This window comes from Rissa tridactyla, chromosome 10 (assembly GCF_028500815.1).
Source record: "Rissa tridactyla isolate bRisTri1 chromosome 10, bRisTri1.patW.cur.20221130, whole genome shotgun sequence".
Taxonomy (NCBI): domain Eukaryota; kingdom Metazoa; phylum Chordata; class Aves; order Charadriiformes; family Laridae; genus Rissa; species Rissa tridactyla.
In genome coordinates this window covers 9,101,148-9,125,806 of record NC_071475.1, presented here as the reverse complement: position 1 = coordinate 9,125,806, position 24,659 = coordinate 9,101,148, and the positions used below count along the sequence as shown (strand labels likewise).

At 40.1% G+C, this 24,659-nt stretch overlaps 1 protein-coding gene across 29 annotated transcripts in view; it reads left to right on the top strand.

The window, feature by feature from the left end:
- Positions 1 to 24,659, top strand: part of MAGI1 (membrane associated guanylate kinase, WW and PDZ domain containing 1) — a 368,017-nt gene that overhangs the window by 168,849 nt on the left and 174,509 nt on the right. For all 29 annotated transcript variants that reach the window (XM_054216236.1, XM_054216235.1, XM_054216237.1 and 26 more), the window contains exon 2: positions 16,478 to 16,594. In XM_054216236.1, coding sequence (XP_054072211.1) covers positions 16,478 to 16,594 — 117 coding nt within the window. The remainder of the gene's footprint in view (positions 1 to 16,477; positions 16,595 to 24,659) is intronic.

Here is a 24,659-nt window from a genome sequence, read left to right as displayed (position 1 = left end):
ATCATAAAAGGGCCAGTCTCCTGAGCTTCTTTTAAGAGCTTAACAGGCTGTGTCTTAAAGGAAAGACCAAAACCAAAGAAATGTAAAATTAGACCGATGAATTTATATTTAGGCACATAATTTTAAAACTCTCAGGATAGAAGTGTGCAAAAACACAACATGTCAAGGACGGTAGGTTTACCTGGCCAGCCTGGCTGGACTTGCTCAGAAACAGCAGCAGAGTTTTTATTTCTAGGAAACTGAGGACCTCACCATGGGGTCTGTTGGCAGGCGAGTGTGACTGGCACAAAGCTGTGGGCAGAAGTGCAGCTCCTGTCTGGAGGAGACTGGGGATTCTGGGTTCCCTGTGTGAACTGTTCATCTGTGGTTCCTGGATGCCTCTTCTGCATTACACTTAAAATTGATTTTATTCCAAAAAAACCCTGTCTTCCGAAGTTCCTCCTTTGTTCATCTACCCTGATTCAGACTCTAAAAGTGGGACTGTGTTCAAGTAAGAACAGTGCATTATTCTGGATTGCTCCTTTGATAAATAGCTATTTCTTTTGCATGCTATTTGTCTGACACCTTTTCTTGCCAAGCTGGGAGGTCCTGACCCAAAGTCCTTTTAAGTCAGCAGAAAAATTCTCAATGACTTAATGAGTGGAGGTAGAGCTTTCCAAAGTCCCAAAGTAACATAAGAGCAGAAACCCCAGTGACATTCACTCAGCAGAAATTCAAGGCCAGTACTGTGCTTCCTTGCATCTCTTCCTAGATCATTTTAGATCTCTCCAAAATATTGTCCCCTCTAGTTAGTAGATGGAGTACAAGGTGCTCCACTGTACCGGTGTTGCTTAAAAAGTCTTTCAGCTTTGGAGGACTTCTAGAGCTTTGACTGTGCGCTCCCAAAAGTGAGAGAAGCGTAAAATGAATTTGAGGCTAAGCTGATTAGAGCTTTCCATTTCGGAATCAGTGTGAGAGACCTCCATCCAAATGCATTTGATTAAGTGGGGCTGAAAAAGGTTTCATAGCAAACCAACTGAGAAAGTACAAGGAGAGCTCTCCAAGATAATAAGAATGGTAAGAATAAAAAGTTAAGGAGGAAGAATTAATGTTTAGACACTTAATGCTGATTTTTATTGCTTTCCATTACATCTCTTGTTGTCTGCAGCTGGGTCATCAGAACGCTTATCAAAATAATTTAAAAAATAAAGTAGCTAGTGGTTTTAATGGCAATTATAGTAAAGCTAATGCTTGACTATGCAGATTTCCTTTCCTGGCAGAATTGCAAATTGGTTAGAACCATGTGAGTCTGGAGAGCCAACACCAGGGAAAAATGGGAATAAACCATGGTCAGGTCTCCTTGTATCCTGCAAAACGGGAAGAAGCCCCTGAAGCCAAAGCCAGCAGCAAAGCCTGATTAAACATTTCATCTCTGCTTCTCCTGTTAATCTTTCAAAAAAGCCATTCATTGCGGACATACAAGAAAGGTACCAAGACTGCTGCTGGAAGCAGTAATGTAAAGGGAATGAAACGAGTGTTTCTTTCCATTTTGAATTCTGGGAAACTGTTATTTTGACCACTTCTGGTCTTGTATTTTCCAGTTAATTGTTTTTAGTGTGAGATGCCTGCAGCTAAATAGATGTGCTCACACCAGGGAGGCCTCGCTTCCCAAAAAAGCCTATATTTCCTTCCCTACCAAACCAGAATCTCTGAAACTTTATTCTGGAGGTGCCAATTTTTGGTGTTTTCAGAACTGAACTGGTGCTTTGGCTCCCTTTTTGTTTGCAGATGTGAAGATCTAACCTGGGTATCGGTTGGCTTTCATAAGCCACTGCTTTCAGATCAGTGTGCTAATTCTTATTCTGGCAGCATGAATTTTCTAAGGATTATAAGAGGGGAGAGATATGCGGCATGTGGGCAGAAGGGCTTAACTGGACTGAGCTTGGAAACTTGGGAACCTGTGGCCAGGGTGAGGGTAGCCTGGCAAGCTGCGGCGTGATCTGAAAAGGCCCCATCAGAGCTATGTCTGATTTCTGTAGAAATGTCACGTTCCTGCAGAATGTCTTCATTTTGACAAATGCCATTTTGTGATCAAAAGCATTCCATGGAAAATGTCTAACCCGCCGTATCCTCGAGTCGAGCTTTTCTCTCTTTATTCCAATATTCTATTTTTCACCAAAAGAGACCATGTCCTTTTGATTTTGTTGTAGAACTGCTCTGCTTTAAATCTAAAGGAGCCATTTGTGTGCTGTTTCTTTGTAATTAAAATTCTTATCCCCAAAAATGTGTTTTCCATTAAAAATTCCTGCCCTGCACTAATAAATCTAACTCTTGCAGCTATTGTCTCTGGAAATATATATTTTGCTATATGCCACATATAAACATTTATTTCCTGTTTGAGAAAATGTGGGTTTTACCATCTGTAATATTCATATTTGTTTCTTAGGGGGGAAAAGTAAGGGTGACAGAAACATGATACAGGCGCTCCTAAACACATTAAGGAAACAAGACCTTGTGACCAAGGCAAAGATGTTTGTTCCAGAGCCTAGTAAGCTTTTTCATGTACTTTTTTTTTTTTTTATTGCCAAACTTGCTTTATATGAGGTATTAGATTTATGTTAGAGACAAAAGCTATTCAAGGTCGTTTGGTTTTTGTTTTTGAATGTGAGTTTTTTGATATTTTATCTGCTGTCATTGACCAGCCTTTAACATGGCGGTTACAGAAGAGAAGGGTGCTCTACATGGAAGAGACCATCCTGAGAATCAAGGTCTTTTTTGTTTTGCATGACTGTGTGTGGAATCGCAAACAGCAACATTGCCCTTGTTCACTTTAGCTGACAATTTGAGTTTTGCCAATAAGATATGGTAGTACTTTATTAAAACTCATAACAAACTGGCCTGCCATACCTTTTGCTTGCTCCAGCCAACTCACTTATTCTGTCAATGCTTTAAAATCTTATTTTAGAATTTCATTTCCATTTCCTGCACAAAAGGAAGGCCCATAATGCTGCGTATTGAATTGCTTTTACTACAGAATTGGCACGTTAATGCCTTCCTTTTACCACTGGGATTTTTGAACTTGCGTAGATTCTTGGTCAACTGAGCAATTGAAAAGATTTAGCTTATTGCATCATTTTACCCTGAACTCTTTCTAAATTGCTGTTGGATCTCCCATTCTTCCACATCCTTTACCTACCCGTTCAGCACTGTCTTTCTAAATTAGATTTCCAAGTAATAGCTCAGGACATTATAAGGACTAGTTTGAATCAATTCCACTTTAAACTTGAACATATTTTTTCGAGAAAAACATTCAGTCTTGATGTAACATTTTCCAGGGATGAAGGATATCCTCCAACAATCAGAAAACTCTTCCAATTGTAGACTAAAAATAAAACAAAAAAATATTTGTCAGAATAATTAACCAGAGCTAGTCCAGTTTCTTAGATCTTGTTTTTCTATTGTCTACAATACGAAGTTAAAAAAAGCTGCAGTCACTTTCCTTACAAGCCAGGTTGGTTTTTTAACCAGTGTGACCTTCTTACTTGATTTTTGTGGCTTCTTGTGCGTCTTGTAAAGTGTGCTTCAACAGCTCCCAACTGTTATACACGTTTTTCTGTTTGAATGTTTTTTTCCCCAACAGATTTAGCTCATAATTATTTTCAGCTTTGACGGCCTGACTTTCTAAATCACAAAGTGTTGTTGCCTGTGTGCTTCCTTTATGTACTGTAGGTTAGTGGTTTGGTGTCTCTTCTATATGTCCACAAATGTGTAATTATATACTTAAAAAACCCAAACAAACAAAAACTAACAAAAAAAAAGCAGGTCTATCACACGGTAAGCTTAGTTGTACTCTTCTTGAAAATAACGTTGTAAGAACAGGACCTTTACTTCCTACTGCGAGACCACAGTAATTCTTTTTTCTGGATTTGTTTCTCAGCAGATCTTGTTTCTGTGTAAATGAATATATTTGGAGAGAGAAAAAAATATTTATTTTTCTTTGGTGAAACACCTAGTGCACCTGAGTGTCTATCATCCAGCCATGCCGGAGAATGGGCTGTTGGTCAGCACGTGCTTTGAACAGAGCTTCAAACAGACACATTATGATTTGTAGCTGGTTTCTTCCAAAAAGGCCACCATTTTCTGTCTGATAGAGATACTTGTGAGGAAAAAAATAATAAAAAAAGCAGCATCAAAATTCTAGTGTTGTGGTAATGTCTGCATTTGGTGTGCATTTACGGCCTGACCATCACAGGTTCTCAGCATTAGATTTTATGTATTCGGGACCTCTGGAAATCAGGCCGTTAATATTGACATATGCCCGGGAGCCAGTGAGGGCTGAGTGAAAACTATAAAGCTGTGATTAGTATTCAGAGGTGACCTGGCTGGGCAACGGGAGTTTGTCCCTCTAGCAATCAAGGAAGAACAAGGATGAAAAGGGACTTAGCTTGACTGATGAAGGAGTCTGAGGTCACGTTTAAAAAAAATAAGCACCAAAACCTACTACCTATGCTTAAATTAGAGAAGAGCAAGGAAAAAAGCCCCAAAGAATATGAGTAGCTACTCAAAATTACCGAATACAGGCATATATGTCATTTTTTCCCATTTTTCTGGAAGAATCAAAGGCTGTATTTAGGGAATGGGTTTCAGATTTTGCAAATATTTTGCTAGTGCCATTCTAGAAAATGAGTTTGTTGGCATATTGTTATGTGGGGCTTGTTCTGCTAAAGCATTGTAATGCCGTCTGTTTCTCAAGCTGATTTGGCTTTTACAGCTCAAATATTATATCCTACTTTTAGAACATATGGTAACTCCTTTCAGGAGACACAGAGAGATATGCATGTAATTTCCAGAAACGGGTCGTTGCCTTTGAGTGAAAAACTGCAAGTGCTTTTCATCTTGATTTTCCTGTTCTTACTAATCTATCTGCACTTCCTTCTTCACCCCCTACTCTGCTTCTGCTGCCTCCTGTAAGCCCTCCCTGCATCCCAGAAAAATACTCACTGGCAGCTTTGAGTCTGAGCAAAGGAAAAGAAACAACGCTCCCTTATCCAGGTTGCTTCATGCTACACAGTTATACAGAGTATGTGTCAGTGACAAATGCTGTTACGTGGCTCCCATGCAGGCTGTACTTTCCTGATGAAGTATTACCGGAAGATTGCAGTGATCACGTAGCCCAGTCTGTGTTCATTGATGGAAAGGCTTAGTGGCGACAGGGCACGAGCCACTCAGGCTGAATCTTTCAGAGCTGCTCATGGAAAGAGGCTGCATCCCATGCCACTCTCTTACAATGATTTCATTCTGCATTCACTTCGGATGTGTAGGAGGTTTTTTCTTTTCTTCCTTACTTTCTTTTTTTTTTTAAAAAGCCTACGTGGCAACATCAACGATTCTTGCCACTGATGACCGCTTCGTACTCCTCATAGCTTTTCCTTGCTGGAACACACAGTGCAAAAAGCCCTAATACAGCAGTGTCTTTGTGTGCAAGACAAAATGCCTTCCTTGAAGGAATGTCTCTGCTTCCCTAAGTTCACCTCTGGGTCTGGCTTTCTGTAAAGTTTTGCAGAGCTGAGGCTTTGCTCTGGGCGCTTGGTTTAAGGTCACCACTAAGAGGAAGCATTTATGGACATGACTTTAATGTCACAGCTTGATTGTCAGCCAGTTAACTTAAGCCTCTAGTTCAACACTGATCTGGCCACAGAACTGTCTGAAGTATTTAGTGTGATGCTTATCCAGATTTTACTGAAAACAAGTCTAGAGGATGTTGTATTACTTTTGTTCTTTGCACACCTACTTCCCCAAGCTTTCCTGTGAAAACCTTATAGCGTGTGTGGCTGTTAATTAGTATTATGGTTTATCTTGGAGATTTTTTTATTTTAGTAGGAAAATATTCTGCATCTCTGATCCTAGCAGGTCCCTTCTCTCACCTTGCTCTCTGCTGTCATTCCCAGGGACCATCTGAGAGTCTGCGCTTGTCTTGTGTTTGTGGATTCTTCAAAGTGAAAAAGGAAAACAAAAAGCTAAGGCAAAAGCTTGCAGCATTTCTTGAAAATAGTTTGAGGAAAGAAAAGAAGACTCATAGAATCCATAGAATACCAGGTTGGAAGGGACCTCTAGGATCATCTGGTCCAATTTTTCTTGGCAAAAGCATAGTCTAGACAAGATGGCCCAGCACCCTGTCCAGCCGAATATTATAAGTATCCAACGTTGGGGAATCCAGCACTTCCTGAGGCAGATTATTCCAATATACTTTTCTGTATAGTGGGGACCAAAACTGAACACAGTATTCTTGGTGTGGCCTGACAAGTGCGGAGTAGAGTGGGATAATGACATCTCTATCTCTTCTGGTGATGCACTTGTTGATGCAACCCAGCATCCTCTTAGCTTTCTTTGTCTCAGCAGCATACTGTTCACTCATATTGAGCATGTTGTCCACCAGATCCCTTTCCACAGAGCTGCTCCCTAGCCAGGTAGATCCCAGTCTCTGCTGCACTCCTGGGTTATGTTTTCTCAGGCGCAGGACCTTACACTTGTCCTTGTTGAACTTCATAAGGTTCTTGTTAGCCCACTCTTCCAGCCTATCCAGGTCTTCCTGCAGGGTAGCTCTCCTTTCCAAAGTGTCCACTTCCCCACTCAGTTTGGTGTCATCAGCAAACTTCATCAGGGGACACTTGACCCCATCATCCAGATCACTTATAAAGATACTAAACGGCGTTGGGCCCAAGATCAATCCCTGTGGGATCCTACTTGTGACAGGTTGCCAGTTTGAAAAAGAGCTATTTATCTCCACCCTCTGTGTGTGGCCTGTCATCCAGTTCGCCACCCACCACACAGACCAGTTGCCTAGACCGTAATGCATCAGTTTCTCTAGGAGGAGGCTGTGGGGATCCGTGTCAAAATTCTGGGAGCCATCCAGGTAGACAATGTCCACCGCTCGCCCCATGTCAACTGAGCAGGTTGTTTTGTTGTAGAAGATGATCAGGTTTGTCAAGCACAATTTACCCTTGGTGAATCCTATGAGTCAACAGCAAAGTAGTAGTGGTTAATCTCCAGCTTTTAGTTAGTTGGGTTCATGATTAACTATGCTGCAGGCAAGAAGCACCCTGGCTGGCTCTACATCTGCCAGCATCATATGGATGTAGTAAAGCCATGTGTCTGAAGCTCTGTGCCTGACCAGTTCAAATACGTTTAGCGGTATGCCTGGCCAACAGTCATTAATACTGCTGAACTTTCTTTCCCCTCTTCTATTTATCACACGTTCTTGTTGCTTGAGCTCCATGCTTTGTTACACATATTTTTGCCTAATGTGTATTAGATTTTCCCTCCTTCTGGACTTTCCTGGGGCAGGTACAGTTGCCACTTTCTCTGGAGAAATGTCATCTCTTACTCAGTGTCATGGTGCTATAGGCTCCCTATGGACACAAAAGATAACAAAAGCTTTAAGAAGAGAGGAGCAGAAAATATCCTCATATTCTTCCTCATGCCTTTACTTTAAGGTAGGACCCCTCTGCATAGAAATCTGCTGCAGCCTGCAGCAAAGCTGTGACAAAGATCAACAGGATCAGGTTTTTCCATCATGTGGATGCAGCTTTAGCAACCCTCAGCAGTTTGTGTCACCCACCAACACTGTGGACAACTTGACCTGCTCAGACACAGAAGGGATCCAGGACTGTAGATGTAGTTAAACAACACTCTTAAAAAAATAATAAAATAGTTTCTTCTTGAGGTAGAAAGATTGGATTTCTACCATAGTTCATGCAGTATCTCTCGGATGACTGAGCTATGCCTGTCCAGGCTCTCCTTTGAATTCTGACAAAAAAAGAACTTGAATTGGCAAGTGTTCTAATATTGTAGTGGCTTAAAGCTTCAGGATGTATTTGCCTGCAGTGATGCTGTGAGACTCATACTTTATCCATTTTTTTCTTGTTCTTTGAGAGCATTGTCAATGTTATCCAGAGCTGTAGAACATCCTGCTGTCGAACATGTTAGTAATCAATAGCTTTCCTGCAGGCACCGTCCATTACAAACCACGCTTCCCTTCCTGGAGCCACAGTTGTGGCTGTGTGGCCTCCCTCTCTCCCAGGTCAGGGTTGTCCTGGGCTGCAAGGATGTCAGAGGGTGAAGGAAGGTTTCTTCTCCAGGAACTTCAAGAAATTCAAGGTTGAAACCTGAGGGCACCAGGAGCTTGAAAAGGCTAAAGGGGGAAAAAGGCTGGTCATTCTGCTGCATTTGCTGGCGTTGCTGATCTGAATTCAGCTAAGAGCGATGGAAGTGTATTTGTCACAAGTGTTCAAAATTTTCAGGCCTGGTGTATGAATGATAATGTTTTTGCTTCTCAACCTGCAAGCTTGAGCTCTATGGGTTTTTTTGGCACTTCTCAGCTGAAAGACTATTTGTTTAAATTTATACTAGAAATATGAATCACTATTAATGCACAGAAAATAAGGTGGAGCACCCTACGAATACAGTAGATTAGGTTAGGTGCTCGCAGAATAGTTTCACCGTGGATTTATGATCTGTTAAGTGCATTACTGTAGCAGCAAATGCTGAATTACCACCTCAGTGCTGGTTCATTCACCCATGCAGATTGAGAGCGATACCAAAAGGTACTGTGCCAAGAAAGCTCTTGCCTGCTCCTGATTCTGAACACGACCTGAAAGTTTTGAGTGAATACATCTCCTTCAGATTCACAGCTTACACCTAAAATAATATTTTAAGAAGTTCTGTTAGTAATAAAGTAACAAGTGTTATTCATTCTCCAGACAGGAATTACTAGCTGCACTGAAGTGCTTTCTGCTGATTCAGCAGCAAGGCTGCTGCAGAAGTCTTAACCATGCTCCATCAAAGTTGAGTTTTATTGCCGTGTAGGTAGTTCATCCTGTAACTTTGTGCAATTCTTTATAGCACAACCCTCCAGCTTATCATAATTTCCTTCCACTGGAAGAATTTTGCAGTGGATGTGGCTTTGTTGTTCTGAGAGGGTTTTAAAGCATAAAAATTGGAAAGTGTTTTATGTTTTACTTCAGGAAGGTAGGTAAAGGATGGGCAGTCATTTTGCTTTGGTGGTGGTATGGATCTGTTAGAATAACAGAAATGTCTAGGCTCGTACCTGAGCAGTTCATCTATCTGGAGTCTGGCTGTAGCAGGCTGGTATGAATTCAAGTAATATACTGATTGGGACTGGATGTAGCATTTCCAACAAAGATGCAGTTTCTACCCTCAGACCAGTAGTTTTTGTCAATAGAGACTCTCATAATTGGTATGAAAGCAATCGTTGACAATGATAGACGAGGCTATTGAAGCTTTTATGTGGACATCCAAACATCTGGACTTTATGGGACTGGTTTGTACTCATCAATAAAAGTTCATTGGAGGATTTTGTTTGTTTGTTTTTAATACAGGAAAAAAGAGAAGAAAATAGAGCTGGAATCAAATCAGGTGTCTGCTGAGCCATGTTAATTGTTAAGCTGAACTCCCATGGCAATGTTTAAATATCTTTTTAGCACACTGAGCCATAAAGGGTTTTTAAGTTTACTTGTGTTAGGAAAATGTAGTAGCAATTAATTTACCAACATGTTGTGGGTTTACAAGGTGCCTTCATTTCATGGGTGACTGGAAGATAGAACATGCTTAGATTATATTGAATTTAAGAAGCCGCATGAATACTTAAGGCTTTTAAACTGTATGTCTTTGCTTTGTGATCTTATTTGAACTCTGTCCAACCATGATGAGTGCTTTGTGTCGTACTCTATATCCTTGTGTCTTTGACCTCGCAGGAGACGTGAAATAACAAGCGTAGGTACTGGACTTTATTTACTTATTTATTTTAGTAGTTAAAACAAGAAAGCAAACAAAACCATGACGTATTTCACCTCTTCTCCCCAGCACCCCCTTGACAAATGGCTATTCGAACAGTGTTAAACTGTGACCTTAAAGCCACAGGCGTAATGAAACTGTGATTTGGCAGATGTGACAGACTCATCTTACATAAATCACTCTCTTTTGTCACTGCTGGCATATGGCCAATGAATCTTCTAATTATTGAATGGCTTTTATAGCCCCATTATTTATAATCACTTTTGGACAGCAGCTGGAAGACAAGGATGGGACAGAATGAAATGATATAGCACAAACTATTGTCATTTGTGTAACAACTGCTGGGATTAGGAATATTTGATGATGATGTGGTTACCATTGTGGTCTTGCTAAATGATAAAAATCCACTCAGCCTTCATTTTGTCTTTGAAGATGGGCTGCTGCCTACTGGACTTTGCCATGAATATTATTATATTAATTGATCCAGAAATAGAATATGAGTCTCTCCAGAGATTAATAAAATATATATGTGAGTATCAAGGCCACCTTTATGTGAGGACTTGAGGAAGATCCATTGTGAGCATTAGTAAGACACAGTGGCAATGCCTTGGCACTACTGGTGTGCCAAGTGCTGTACAGAAAAGTGTCAAGAAGTGGCTTCTGCTTCCCAGGAGCCCTGTCTACACCCTTCTTTTTAGTAAGAATTCAACAACAGACGTAGAAGTTGTCTTTAGTTACTTTACTAATATTTTAACATTTCTCTAAAAAAACTATGTGATTTTGGTAAGGGAGATGATGGGTTTAAAATACTTTACCACTGAGGGCAGCTATTTTGCCTCTAATTATAGATGAGTTTGTGTTGAGTCCTGTCATCTGGGTAGAGCAGCAGCCTTGGAGAAAGGAGGACAACTGAAGTCACACAGTCTGTAAGGCCAGTCAACTGAGGTTGCAAGTCCTCTCACTGCTTTAGAAAATGTGAGCTGCAGGTTCTCTGCTCGTGCCTCTAAATGAGTGAGGGGTTTGGTTTTTGTTTTGTTTGTTTTGGATTTTTTTTCCACCCTTATCTGCAGTTCTGTGTCTTGTAGCACAGAAATAAAACCCTGCCAACCATGATAACTTATTAATGTTCGTTAAATACCTTCAGATAGAGATCTCCAGATGAAAGACAGTATGTTATAATCAGGGGTTTATATTGCAAATCCAACACGTGCAATCTTTGTGTCTTTAAAAAATTGAATCCTTCCCTCATGATGTAGACATCAGGGCAGCGAGAGAGAGTCTTAATCCAGATGACTCTATTGCACTTTTATCCCTTTAGCAAGGCCTTTAACCTCTCATTGCTTCATGGCCCTGTTGTTTTGAAATGGTCTTTGTCTGCCCACAGAGAATCCCTCTGCTAAAGACGCCTTTAAATGGAGATCCCGACAAGAGAAAGGGGATTCTGCTGCAATTCAAGGATAGAAAATGGATTTTTCCAGTTCAGATGCTATCAGTGACTGTGAATGCAGCAATTGGTAGTCTTCCCAAAGAAGAGTAAAGGAAAAATATATACTCGTTTAAACCTGCTTATAAAAGTGTAATATAGGTCAGAGACCACCGTGTCCTGGGCCTGACCCTGACCCATCTTTGCACAAGCATTTACAGGCTCTGTCAGAGTGTAGCTGTTTATCAGGATTATCTATGACCATCTCAAAATATAAATGGGATAAAACAGCTTCAGTAATTAATATAAACATAAACTATAAAATGATAGTTTCCAAATGCATAAAACATGAGTTCAAAATATATCTTCAGAATGTACATATTGCTCAGTTCTGGCATAGACTATCTGCCAGCTGGCAGGAAGGTGCTCTCAGCTAGCCCTGTGATGTTCATGCTCGGATTTTCTTGAAAAAAATCAGTTTTTGCTTGGTCATTTATGCAGTCTGCTTTCCTTATTGGAAGCCTGTATGTCAATAAGGCAAGAGGCTTTTAGCCCCCCAGGTCTGCACTGCTGCTCGCTGGTGGTAGTGCTTTTTGAAGAGATGGATGTTCTTATGCAGCAACAACAGCGTTCCATGATCTGGTACACAGCTTTCTCCCCTGCAGAAACTGGAAATTGTAGCAATAACCATCAGAGCATAATGCAAAGCATAGTTTCTCTAGTGATTCTAATATTAGGTAACTGTTGGAGGAGAAATGTGTGACAGAGAACTGAGGGTTTGAAAGAAGTGTATTTAGAAACAGTCAATACTTTTCATTAATCACAAAACCATCAATGTTACATATTTATCTCCACAAAATTGACAAGCACAGTATATTTCTTCTCAGAAAACTGTACCTCAGTAATATTATTTTTTTTTTCTATGAGAGACGGTTTTATTTCCCCTTGGGGATTGTGCTTGCTATTAAGGTATTTTTATGATGTAATGGTTTGGGATGACGATTGATGTATTCTAAAATGCAGTATAATAATTAAGAATCATTGAGAAAACCAGCCATTCAGCGAGTTGCCCTTTGTTTTATTCAAAGGTAAAGAAGGATTCAGATAATAAGATGGAAACATCTCAGATTTGCAGTAGTACAATGGGGAGCAATGCAGTGGGAGGTTGGTTCTCTGCCTGTATCTTCACATAAAGACAGACACTGGTTTCGTTCACCATGGGGGAACAAAGGAAGGAAACTGTTGCAACAACAAAAACCAATCTTTGAACATCTTTTACTTCTAAAGCTTAAAAATATGAATTTTGGTTAGTTTTGTAGGCAATAATTTCTTTTTGCATTTTTTTTATGTCTGATTTTCTAAAGCTAGCTGGATCAACCTAATTTTGATTACAGAAATAACAAGATGAGTTTTCTGTGTGCAAATAAATGCATTTCCAACCTGTCCTGGCCAGCAGGAAGAGCTGACCGCTAACACATAAGACTTGTATCCTCCTGCTTGGAAACCGATGTTTGTGGCTTGCATCTTTTGTTCCTCCCCCGTTATCACTGTAAGACCTCTTTCCATGCTTTTACCAGAGGAGAAAAGAAAGAATCACCAAAGAGTAAACATAAGATGCAATCTCCTTGAGAACATTTTGAAGGGCAATAGTATACTTCTGGTTAACACAGCTTATCACTAAGGAAACTGCAGCCAGGTATTTTCTTGAGCACAACTTATGCATGGAATTAGACTTTACAAAGGAAGGACTTTTGCATAAAAACAGGTGGTTTTCGGCACCAGCCCTTCAACCCAGCCTGGTGGTGGTTGGTGTATGGACAGAAGCCATCAGAGGGTGAGACTATTTTCAGAGGGACCGTGCACAAGCAAGGGCTGCCTCTGAGGGTAAGGATGAATTTTACTGCTACAATTTGTACACATGAGGTTGCTGAAATGTCACTGGCATATCATTCAGATTCTCAAGAATTGTGGGTGCATAGAGTTCAGGCTCAAAAAGAATTTATCAGTGTTCGTAAACTTGTGTTTAGCACTAGAATATACTAAATAATGCCAGTATCAAGCATGTGCCCTCTCAAGTCTGAGGAGATTTTTGGAAAAGATAATCAGAGTGGATTGAAACATTTGAAATGGTAAAGAATCCAACGTGTTCCAGGGTGGATCCTTTTGGCAGCTTTCAACATGGTGTTAGTTCCTGTGTTAGCTCATTTTCTTCTTCCGTGCTCTGAAGTGAGTTGCATGGGGTGAGCCTGCTTTTGTCCACAGCCGTGGTCTCAGCAGCTGCTGAGCTGAGATCATCAAGGCTGCAAGAAGCCTTTATTTCCATCAAGAATTTTCTGGATTTTAGCAACAAAAATGTGGCTTAGCAATCGTTTTGGGTTGGGTTTTTTTTTTCTCTTTCTTTTCTTCTCCCCATTTAAAATACATGTAATAGAAATAAGCATCACTGTGAGCTCCCTGAGGGGACAATCATGTGAGTGTAAGTATTGCTATAGCCCCTATTTTTGCAACTGCCATCTTGGCTAGTGCATCAGTGACTCAGCTGGGAAATCCCAGCTACTGCACAAACCAAATAACCAAACTTTCCAGCGGGGGCCGTAATAGACTGAGATGCTAGATGGAATGGGCACAGAGGGAAGCTAAAAGCAGATATCATCAGTAAATTGCATATTTTCTGTGGTTAAACAACCCCTAGCTCAGCAGAGCTTTTTCACCTCTAGACATTATTGTGACATTAATCATTGAATCATGAATCACGCAGTATTTCAGGAGAAAGCCTACGTTATATGATGCATGCAGTTCAGTGCATTAATTTCTTCACTGGAACAAGCCCTTGCATTATGTCCAAACTGTTTGTCATATTTGTTCCTTTTGCTATGAGAAACCACCTTGTCTTACTGCCTCGTGCAAAGAAAAATACTGACTGTTTAGTTAAAAATATAAAGAAATGCTTTACTATTTCAGCAGATGCTCTTTCTGTGCCCCGTCTCCCTCTGGAGTAAAACATTGTGGTATGAAATAAAACATCTGGAGTTTGGGAGGTCAGCTCTGATATTGGAAAACTGTAGCCCACGGATCTACCAAGCCCTGCAAGTGCCTCCTATGTGGGAAACCATTTTTATAGTGCAATAACTGGAGACCGTTTGTTAGAAAATGGGTTGATAATCTACTCTTGGTGTGAGGGGTGTCACTGCGGTAACTCAGGAAAGTCTGATGAGCCAGTTTTATCTGCCTTAATTTCAGTTTTGTTGTTTGAGCTGTTCTGTAATGAGCATCTTGGTCTTCAAAATTTTTTCCTTCTTTCAATAGCTGAGTCTGCTGCCTAAGCCTTCCTTTCTTCAATACGATATTTAATCTGTAAAAAAAACAAAAAAAACAAAACAAAAAAACAAAACAAAACAAAACAAAACCTGCCTGGAGAACCTGAATAGAAAACACCTGTTTATTTTTAAGAATTTGACTTAGTATTTCAGACTACGGTCTTTTGTGTTTAGTTTTGTTTTTAAACTAACATTTATGTTAAAATGTTGCAGGACTGTGTTAAGCAGACAGGCTGTTCCTGCCCATGGTTATTTAATAGTCCACACTTTTTCTCATTTGTCTGGTACCGCTGCTGCCTCCCAGACTCACTGTCCAACTGCACTCCGCTGCAGTATTATTATTCTTGATTTGTTCTGCAGGGATTCCGAAAGGCTCCAGCCAGGAATCTGCAACTGTGATGCTATGTTCAGTATTAACAAGTATTGAGATGACCTCTGCATTACATATTCACAATCGAAAAAAATCATAATGCAAATTATGAAAGACTGTAGAAACATCTGCAGTGGTTCAGCCCAAGGTCCATGTAGCCCAGCATTCTGGCTCCAGCTGTGGCCATAAACAAGATGCCTAGCAAAAAAAAGGAAAAGAGCAAGATATTAATATACCCTCACTTCTGTTCCCAGATCTCCCAGCCACTAGCAATTCATTTTCAGCTCAAGGGATTTCCTGTACCCTCTTTTGCAACCCCCAATAGGTCCGTCTTCAAGTGCTTTTCCAGTCTCCTCTCGAAGCTCCTCAAGAAGCTTCTCGTGCTCTCCAGCAAGGAGGTCTGCTGCAGCCTGTGTGAACTACTGCCACTCTTGTGTGGTTTTGAACCAAGCTCCCGTTAGTTTTGGTTGTTGTCTCCTAGTCCTTGTGTTGGGAGAGACAGGGAGCAGCCAGTCCCCACCCGCCCTCTGGGCATGTTGGAGACCGATGTCCACAACAGGCTGCACCATCCCAGCCTACTTTCTTGGTCCTTGTATGGCAACTGCTCCAGATTTTGATCATCCTTGTTGTGTTTCTCTGAAGCTTCTCCAGTGTTTTGTTTTGGTTTGTTTGTTTTTTCTTTTTCTTTTTTTTTTTTTAGAACAGAAGAGTTTCTATCCCTGTTCTCTCTATGTTCTCTTGGGGTTGTTTTTGCTCTTTAGTCAAATTAATGTCAATGTTATTCCAAACTTGGAAACTTTTAATTTCTCAGAAAAGACTTCATTAAGTTGCTCCAGTTCATGTGTTCTGCTACAAGAAAGTCTTTGGTGTTCAGCAGCTAGCAATGTTCATTAACAACTATGTTTCTTTTTCTTTGTTTTTGTGGTGGTTTTTCTTTTTTTTAACTTTGTTTTGTTTTCAACTAATTTATCTTTGTTCTCGCACGCTTCTGAAGGTGTTCAAAACTGAATGGGGAAATAAATAGATTTAAGTGAAAAGCGTCGGATATTATTGTGTTGTTTTTAAGGACTTTGGATGCTCTTAATTCCTTCAATCAATTCTTTTCTAACTCCTGCTGTGTGCTAGGGTAGATACCAGTGCAAAGTATAGCACTTGTTTGATTTTGTGCCATGTTCAGCTATACTAGTACCTCTAATGGGAGCAGCCTTTGCCTTCTGTCTGTCTGCCCAGCTCACCCTCCAGTGAGTTGCAAAAGCAATACTCTACCTTTATTATTTTTCTTCTTTTTCACATCATCTGTCTTTCTCCATTTGCTCTGACAAATAAGTGATAAAAGGGAATGATGATCTGTTTAACACCACAGGAAGAAAGATGCATTATGAGACAAGAGAGACCTCTTGTTTACAGCGAGTTATTTTTGGTAATTAGCCATTTGTAGAGGAAGATGAGCCTCCGCTCGTAAAGTCAGCATGCCATAATTTAGGGGACTCTGAATGGAAGTCTAACATTTGCCTGAATTGGAAATGTTAATTGTGTGCGTTTAGAAATAAATAAATGGCTGTTTTTTCTTTGCAGGAAGCAGACTGAACAAAGACTTGAGACATTATCTCAACCAGAGGTTTCAGAAAGGATCACCGGATCACGATCTGCAGCAGACTATTAGAGATAACCTTTATCGCCATGCTGTGCCTTGTAAGTAACAAAACATTGACCTGGTGGATTACATGTAGTAGAATTTCTTTTTTTTTTTTTCTTTTTTTTTTTCTTTCTTATTGGAGAGAGCCTTCATATGGTGGTGTGCACGGCTCCAGGGGAGACTCAGTTTTCAGCTTGGGCAGACTTCCATGTGTGACAGTAGATAGGGTTCAGGTAGGGTTCAAAAGGAAACCAGTTCATCCTTGAACTCAGCTTTTTGGAACATTTGATGGTTTGATGCAGGCCTGTGATGCTTACTGTGAAGAAAAAAAACAAACTAAAAAGCAGCCATTAAATGAGTATTTGCCTTAGAAATAATCTTCATTAGCGTCATTATGGTGAACATTCCTTTATTGGTTTGAAACCTATGAATAAAAAAACTGCTTTTACTTTTATTTCCTTAGCAGAGCTTTATGTCTGATGCTTATTTAACTTGTGAAATTGAACAGCATTTTATGGCTGGGTGCCGTTGTAGCAGGCAACTGCCACTTTTGGAAGGTCATCCTCGATTCAAGTAGGAGATAAGCAGCGAGAGGTAGTTAAGCTGAGAAAGAAATGCTCTTTTTCAATCAGAAAACAACCAGGAGAAAAAAACCTGAGAATTTTAGAGTGTAATCTTTAGAAGTTCAGAATCTTTACTCAAAATCAGACTATCCGTGGCATTTTGGGAAGATGTACAGAGTGGAGAATGATCCAGTTTCATTGCTCTGTTTGGCATTCTCCAGTTGCCAGGAGAGGCTATTATAAAGCAAAGGTTTTTCTGCTTGAACTTGGGCTGTGGGGATAGTGGTATGCCTTTCAGATCAGGCTGGGATAAGAACTAGTAAACATGTTAGATACAGCACACTGAGATGAGCAGCAAAATATTGTGAAGTTTTCCACCTCAACATGAATCAGAGGATCTTTATCCTGGTAGACTTATATAAATAATGAATAATGATGTTGCCACTCAAGATCGGTATTTGCCCAAAATATCACATAATGGTATGTAGAGTAATAGTCATTTTCAATCTAAGTGTTGGATGCAGGAGGACTGTGTAGGACCACAGTTAAAATTGTGTGGTAACACTGACAAATGTTGATTCTTCAAATGGCAGATGCTGTATATCACCATTGAGTTTATTCTCATTTTATCAGTGGAAAGCATGGACCAAACTACGTTTAAAGTGCTGTGCATGGACATAAAGAATAAATATGGATTATTATTTTCTGTCGAACACTTCCATTTTCCATTTTGTCAACATGAAATATGATTAGTTTTCAATCATCGAACTTGCCAGGCTGCAGGTTTTTAAAGCATACTGCGGACAGTGCCTTCTAGGAGAGCACATGCAATGTTAGGTTCGGGAGATGCAATGTTGTGATGCTAATGTCCCTTCTGCCTGTGTGTTATATTCCAATTTCTAAAGCGGCAAATAAAGCAAATGGGTGTAACTTCTGTGGAAGTATTTTGCGCGTTACCAAGGTTACATTTTGAAACGCTTTCCATCGATTCTTTTCTCTGATTTATTGAACTTGATGGTGAGCTAAACTGCTTGGACTCGCTAAAGACTTTTGATTTAAAATTAAGAGCAGTGAAAGTGATTCCTGCCTTTTAGAAATAGCTGGGGGAGATATGGATTGTTGGTATATTAATAAGAACATCAGTTCTTATGTTCCATTTATGAAACAAATGGAAAATCTGAGAAGTGGAGTTAGTTATTGTGTGTCTCCGTACTTCTGAGTTGTAAAGCAGGTAGCATTTAATTTTTTCTTCATGTACTGTGGGGATGGTATTAGCGGTAGCTTTTAAGAACGATGCTAATATTCATCTGTGAATTTGAATGAGACTGCTGCGTACACGGTGAGTTGGGATGCTTTACAGGTCTGGAGATTAATCCAGCTGTATACTTATATTTTTATTCCTTGGTACACGTGACCAGTAAATCCAGAGCCCTGGACCAATCTCTAGTGCTAATGGATTATGAAGTCTTGTATTTTGAAAATGGAATTCCCTGCTGATTATGTGGTAAACACAAACAAGAACACAAGGTCACTTGGACTGAGCATGCTTGGCCTGACAGCTGCTTTTTGTTGCACTAATATAAGGGCTGAATGAAGTGATAACTAGTAAATGCAAAATGGGGAAAGGTGAAGTTAACCAGTTCTTTCCCGGAAATTCTAGTAAGAATCCCTTGTGGTTCAGCTCTGTCTAGTTTGGTACAGGCGGTGAGAAAACCCAGAGGGCTTCTGTTGTGTGCTTGGGTGACTCGGGAACCGAGTGCAGTTACAGCTACAGTTTTGTAGAAGACAGAGGTCAAGCAGAGGGGAGGAAAGATGTATAAAGTTTGACTTGACCTCATTGTTACATGTGACAATGACACGCTGCTTAAGCATCATTTAGATTTTTACTTTAGGAGAGTTGGTTAAGAATTTGCTTTATTTTCTGGTAAACAATCAAGGGTAAGAGAGTGGGATGATACCAGCTCCGGAAGCGGATGTGACATTGCCTAAATGGGTCACACAGGGACAGTTTTCTGAGAGACCAGAGGACTTCATCCCTAAACGTGGGAGCTGTCATAAAGAAAAGAGACCTTAAAACGGACCTAAAAGTGAAGGATTATTGAAATAAGTGGATGAACAACACGGTTAGTTTTGCAAGCTGAAGTTCTTCCCCCGCTCCTCAGTGCCCTCTGCCCCTCCAGCAAGCCTCCTCTGAGTCGTTGTACCCTCAGCTCCCTGCTCCCCACTGAGCTGATTTTCTCTGCAAAGATCTGTAGTAAACAACAACTGTGACAAGCTTCCAGGTGGCCTCCAAGTTTGGTTTTCGTGCTGTCGTGAGTGCTCTGCTGTTACTATCACACCAAACCCACGGGTTTATTTACAGACCCAAAACATTCTCCTCTGGAATTTACAACTTCAGCATCCTAATCTAGACCGAGACAGAGTAAGGAAGAGAGGCAGGACACCTTATTTATGTATTTGGATGGTGCATAAGTGCTAATGAAGCCATGCATTTATAACGTACAAATCTTTGAAAGAGTTAGGGCAGTTCAGCCAGTGAACTGGCTTTTATTTCAGCTAAACCAACTGTGTGTTATTTCCTTTACTTTTTTCCTGATGTTCTCATTTCACTGTTAACTTCACAGGCTGGGTCAGTCTTTTTTTTTTTTGAGTATTTTTGTCTCCTGCTTAAGAAAAATCAGCAACTTAAGGAGAATAACTTTGCTGAAGTTTATGTGTTCAGATAAAGAACTATTCTCATTCCTAGCATGTAGAATCTATTGTCAAAACTGGAAAGAAACCTCAAATACATCATCCAGATTAGCAAGATGTTGGTCCAGTCTCAAGCTATCCCCTTTGCCTCGTTTTGTTTTGAAGCACCGTATTTTTCCTGTTTTCTGATGTGCCTAATGAAGATCACCAGAAATAATGCTCTGTTTGTGGGCTAGTTAATGGCTCCATTGAGCTTGGAGTAGACTGCGAATTGGCAACAATTTCGTCATTACTGATTGGCCATGATTCTACCAGAAGTGCTTTGATGCAGAGACTTTGCCCACAGTTTATTTCTAGTGTGGATTTCACTTTTTCCGGCTCAATTCTGGCAGCCTAAACGCTTAAGAGCAAAAAGGGCGGGTTTACCAACTGTGTGAGGCATCTTGCTGGGGCACCTTGTGGCATCCCTGAGTCTACCTGTGCTAACAGAAGTTGGTGTGATGTGCATATACACCTGATTTGGGGGTGGGAGGCTGAGCGTCCATGATGCAGAGTGTGTTGACATCCTGGCTGAGTGTTTCTAGGAGCAGAACTCCCCCAAATAGGATTGGTGTATGTGAAGATTTACTTAGTGGAAAATGTGATTAGTTGGAAGTATGTGTAAGAATATATCCATTAAATAGGTGTTTCCAAGTAGCCTTGCCTTGGGATATCTGTACAATGGTGTTAATTGAGAAAGATATGTGATAGCAACTTACTTCAACATTATAGTGCAGCAGCGTGTTTAAACCACTGTTCACGGTAGGCTGAACAGACAGGATTATCTTCCTCATTTTGAAATGATGGTAGAGGGCATCTGTTTAAAATAAACAAGCAGTACTGGCCATTTGTCCTAGGTGCTTATTCTCAACAACCTGACACCAGTTTTCTTTTCAAAGTGTATTGAGAAGAGTCAAGGAGATGATATTATTTCCATAAAAGCTTATCTCAGCATGTTTTTTTTTTTCCTTCTGAGCACATGTACTTGATTCTCCATTTGTTTCAGTCCCATGTGACGTGCAGAGGCAGTGATGGTGGGTCTGGCATCTATACCTTTACTTGACAAAACAATATAGCTGTTGCAGGCATGACTGAAATAACAGATCAGTGGTCCGCCACCCCCCCCCCCTCCGCCCCACCCATTCATGTATTTTCTGCATTTATCTTATTTCAGTACTGTGCAGTTCCATTCTTTGCCAGGCTGTGGTCTTCAGAAGGAAAATTCCGGAAAGTGCAAGGTCATTTTCATGGTAGATGAAACAGGGACAATGTGATGGCTAGCCTAGAGTTAAGTCTTGGATGTCAGCCTAGACGCTATGTTGGCAATCTCTCTCTCTTTTTTTTTTTTTTTTTTTTTTTTTTAACCTCTTCTTCCTAAAATTGGCTTTTAAAACCTCAGGAGGTCATCATTCAACAGCTGATTCACTTTCTCAAAACAAGTACATGCCCTGGGATTAATTGGCTGGAGATTTTAACGTTAGAGATTTACCACTTTCATTTCTGCTGTCTGTTCTCTCACCTTCCCAGAGCTTGATCTGTTCCTCTGTCTTCAATTACAGAACAGTAGCTCCAACTGTTGTGGTTAGTCTTATAGGGGAGAGTGGAGCAAAATGGAAAGAAATGGATAAAAATCAATAACATAAGTGTCGAGTGATCTGTAAGGAGGCTTAGAAAAAGACAGTGACACCCAGGCACCTGGCTGGCCTGAGCGCTCTCACATTTCACTGGGAAATCTGAGAATAAGTTTCTTTATTCCAAACAATTTGCTGGTGTAAAGGAAAAGTCTCCTTTCTAAGGAAAACGAACAATATCAAATAAGGAAACTTCACACAGTATTTATAGGACAAACTTCAGCAAGTAGATGTAGAAGAGTACATTGAACCTTATTATCTGGATTAAATGTTTTCATGGATAATTGAACTATCAAAGGGTAGTTCGGTTGCTCCAGGAGTTGGATAAGCTGCTATATGTGTAACCACCATCATCTGCAGCTACTGGAGACTAGAGAGCCTAAATGGGCTGGGATGTGATGAAACTGCTGTCAAACACACAGACTTAGGTGATTTCCCAGGATAGCTTTTAAAGTCCTGTAGTAATGGGTTCCCCTTTAGCAATTCTGAACTTCAAAATGAATTGATAGAAGGGATATATCTTTTTTAGACTATTGACTATAATAGTGTATCAGAATACTGGGAAAAATTGTTGAAGTGAAGCAGAAAGACCTTTATGTTACAAAATGCATGTGGTTTTACATGTGGGGATCTTTGGGTCACAATTTCGAAGTTATTTTTAGTTGCTAATTTTTATTAAGGATAAACAGAATCACTGACAGTGCACATTATTTTTCTTCACAGGCAATAAATCATCAGTTTATGTACACAAATGTTCTTTGAATTCTCAAAAGCTTTCCAGACCTGCAACCGTATTTATTATCCAAGTACCTTTTGTTGCAGTTCCCTTCCTAAAGGTGTAATTCTGCTTTTGTAACGAGAAAAAGTTGCAGCGTCCCTGAAATATTCGTTTGAAGGCCCCCACTGATAAGGTGATGAACAGCAAACTGATCTTTTTTTCTAACACATGAAAAATAATTATTGTTTTACAAGATTTATGTTAGGAAAAAGTTTTAAATATTTCTAAAATAGTGTCCTTATCACTAGGGTGCAGTATGCAGGTACCAGCAGTATGTAAAGATAATTTTTCTCAAGAACGTTTTCTTGTTAGTTAATCTAACTGAAGAATATGAGGCATATTTTCCATGCCAGCTAATGTACACACGTTTACTTTTTCGGGTATTTTCAGCAGGGATTGTATCCTGAGTACCACCAGTAGCTTTAGAAAAGCCTTGTAGCTGTGTTCCAGGGAGTGCCGAATTGTAGCAGAGTCCCCTGCAGTTTTCAGGGATATAATTATTTCACATATTAGTGAACCAGATGTGTTTTCACTTTTGAGAGAGAAAACACCCTGTTTTTAGCAACAGGACCAACATCGCTGTAGTTCAGTTCCTTTCTGTACACAGTCATTTCTGTTTAATCCAGGAGACTTCAGACCTTTTTTCCGTCTGGTCTGTCCTTTCAGATCAATAGTGCATTTTGTGCCAGTGGAACTATTGGTGTGGTTGGTTTTTTTGGTGTGGGTTTTTTTTACATTTGGAAATAAAAGCACTTATGATAGCAAATATTGCTCCATCTGCTTACCCATTTGTGAGGAATAGCTTTTTTGTATTTCACTGTACACCCAGTTGAAATTGCACGAGGCACCAGAGAACAGTACAAAGCAGAAGAGCTCAGCCTTATAGGCTCTCCCATGCCACTTGCCAAAGGAGATTTGGGTAAGAAGTGTGGGAAGAGATTACATGGCTAGTTTTCTTTGTTTTCTTTGTTAGTCCCCAGTGTACTTAATTTTGCGTTTTTTCATTGCGGTTGCTTTGTACTACCCCAAAGCATCTGTGAGTGGGTATTTAGGTAGTACAAACAAAGTCTGTGCATGTGTTTTAAAACGTAAAGGTTTCTAAGGTTGTGGGTCTCTTGGAAAGCAGAGAGTAAAAGAGAGCTGAGCGCAGATACTGCTGTTTGGAGGTTGAAGGGGTGGGGATGAATTACCCCACATGGTTTACTTCAGAACTGGCTCTATCCTGCCATAGTTTTATTCACCATCACAATTTAATCTATAGAAGAGGCAAACGACAGTATCCCCCAAAGTAATAGAATGAAAATCTGCTGAAGAGCGTGTTGTTAAAGGTGATAGGTGTCCTTACATCCAAATTTTTCATACGGTGTCCTAGGGTCCTGATTAGATCTTTTGTGAAGGCTGCAGTGTCCCAGTTTTTGATTTCATCGAGGCAATTTGATTTCTTTTCAACCGCCGCCGTGTATCTGTTCAAGGTTTACAGTGTATTGATTATGCTACAAGCCAACAGAATGAGTGTTCCAGGCAAAAGGAACAGTTTAAAATGAGGAAAAATCAAAAGTGTAGCCATTTTTTAACCTGTTCTTCCACTCGTATCTGTGTTTGGGATTCACATTTGATATTTCATGATTAACTCTCTAGTAAGCACCGATCGCTCTGTATAGGTATGTTTGTGCTTGGATGTGTTGATTTGCCTGGTGATTTCACAGTTGCAGAAGTCCCATGCTTCTTTCATCAAAGATCTCAGTATTTAACAGAGAACACCTGAAAATCCTATTTATATGATGTTATTCTGGTCCAGTGTGGTACTCGCACTGTAGTGTGGATGAAACCAGTGGCATTACAGAGGAGGAAATGCCTGCGTGATTCCCAGTTACAGATATTATTACCATGACAGTCTCTGAGCCCAGGAGGGCAATGGCAGATGCAAGCTCCTGATGGTTTGATGGGGTTGCAGACTTGCTATGTTTCATCTTCAAACAATTATCTTTTTTTTTAATGTTACCATGCTTCTTCACATAAAGCGTGCTGTATTTGTCCTCTAAATCCTTTCTCTCTTTATTTCAGCAGAGATTAGCCGTGTAATCATTTATAAAGCTGTTTAGATGCTGCTAGCTGGTTTTCTTTGGGGAGAGTCATACCCAGTACCTTTACTAGGAATAACTCTGTAAATTAATCCTCATTGATTTCCTTCCCCCCCACCCGCAGTGAATAAGGTGGCAGAAAAAAATAGAACAAATATTCCTGGTTCTGCCTCTATTGAAGGAGCAATAAATCTTTCCTATTAGTCATAAAGGTCTCAATGTATCCTTTTTTTATAATGTCCTCTTGAATAATTAGAGCTTTGAGTTATGAAGTCAAGATTACCTGGGTCATTGCCAGAACAGATTTGTTTAAGGGGGATACTAGTTCCCTGAATTCC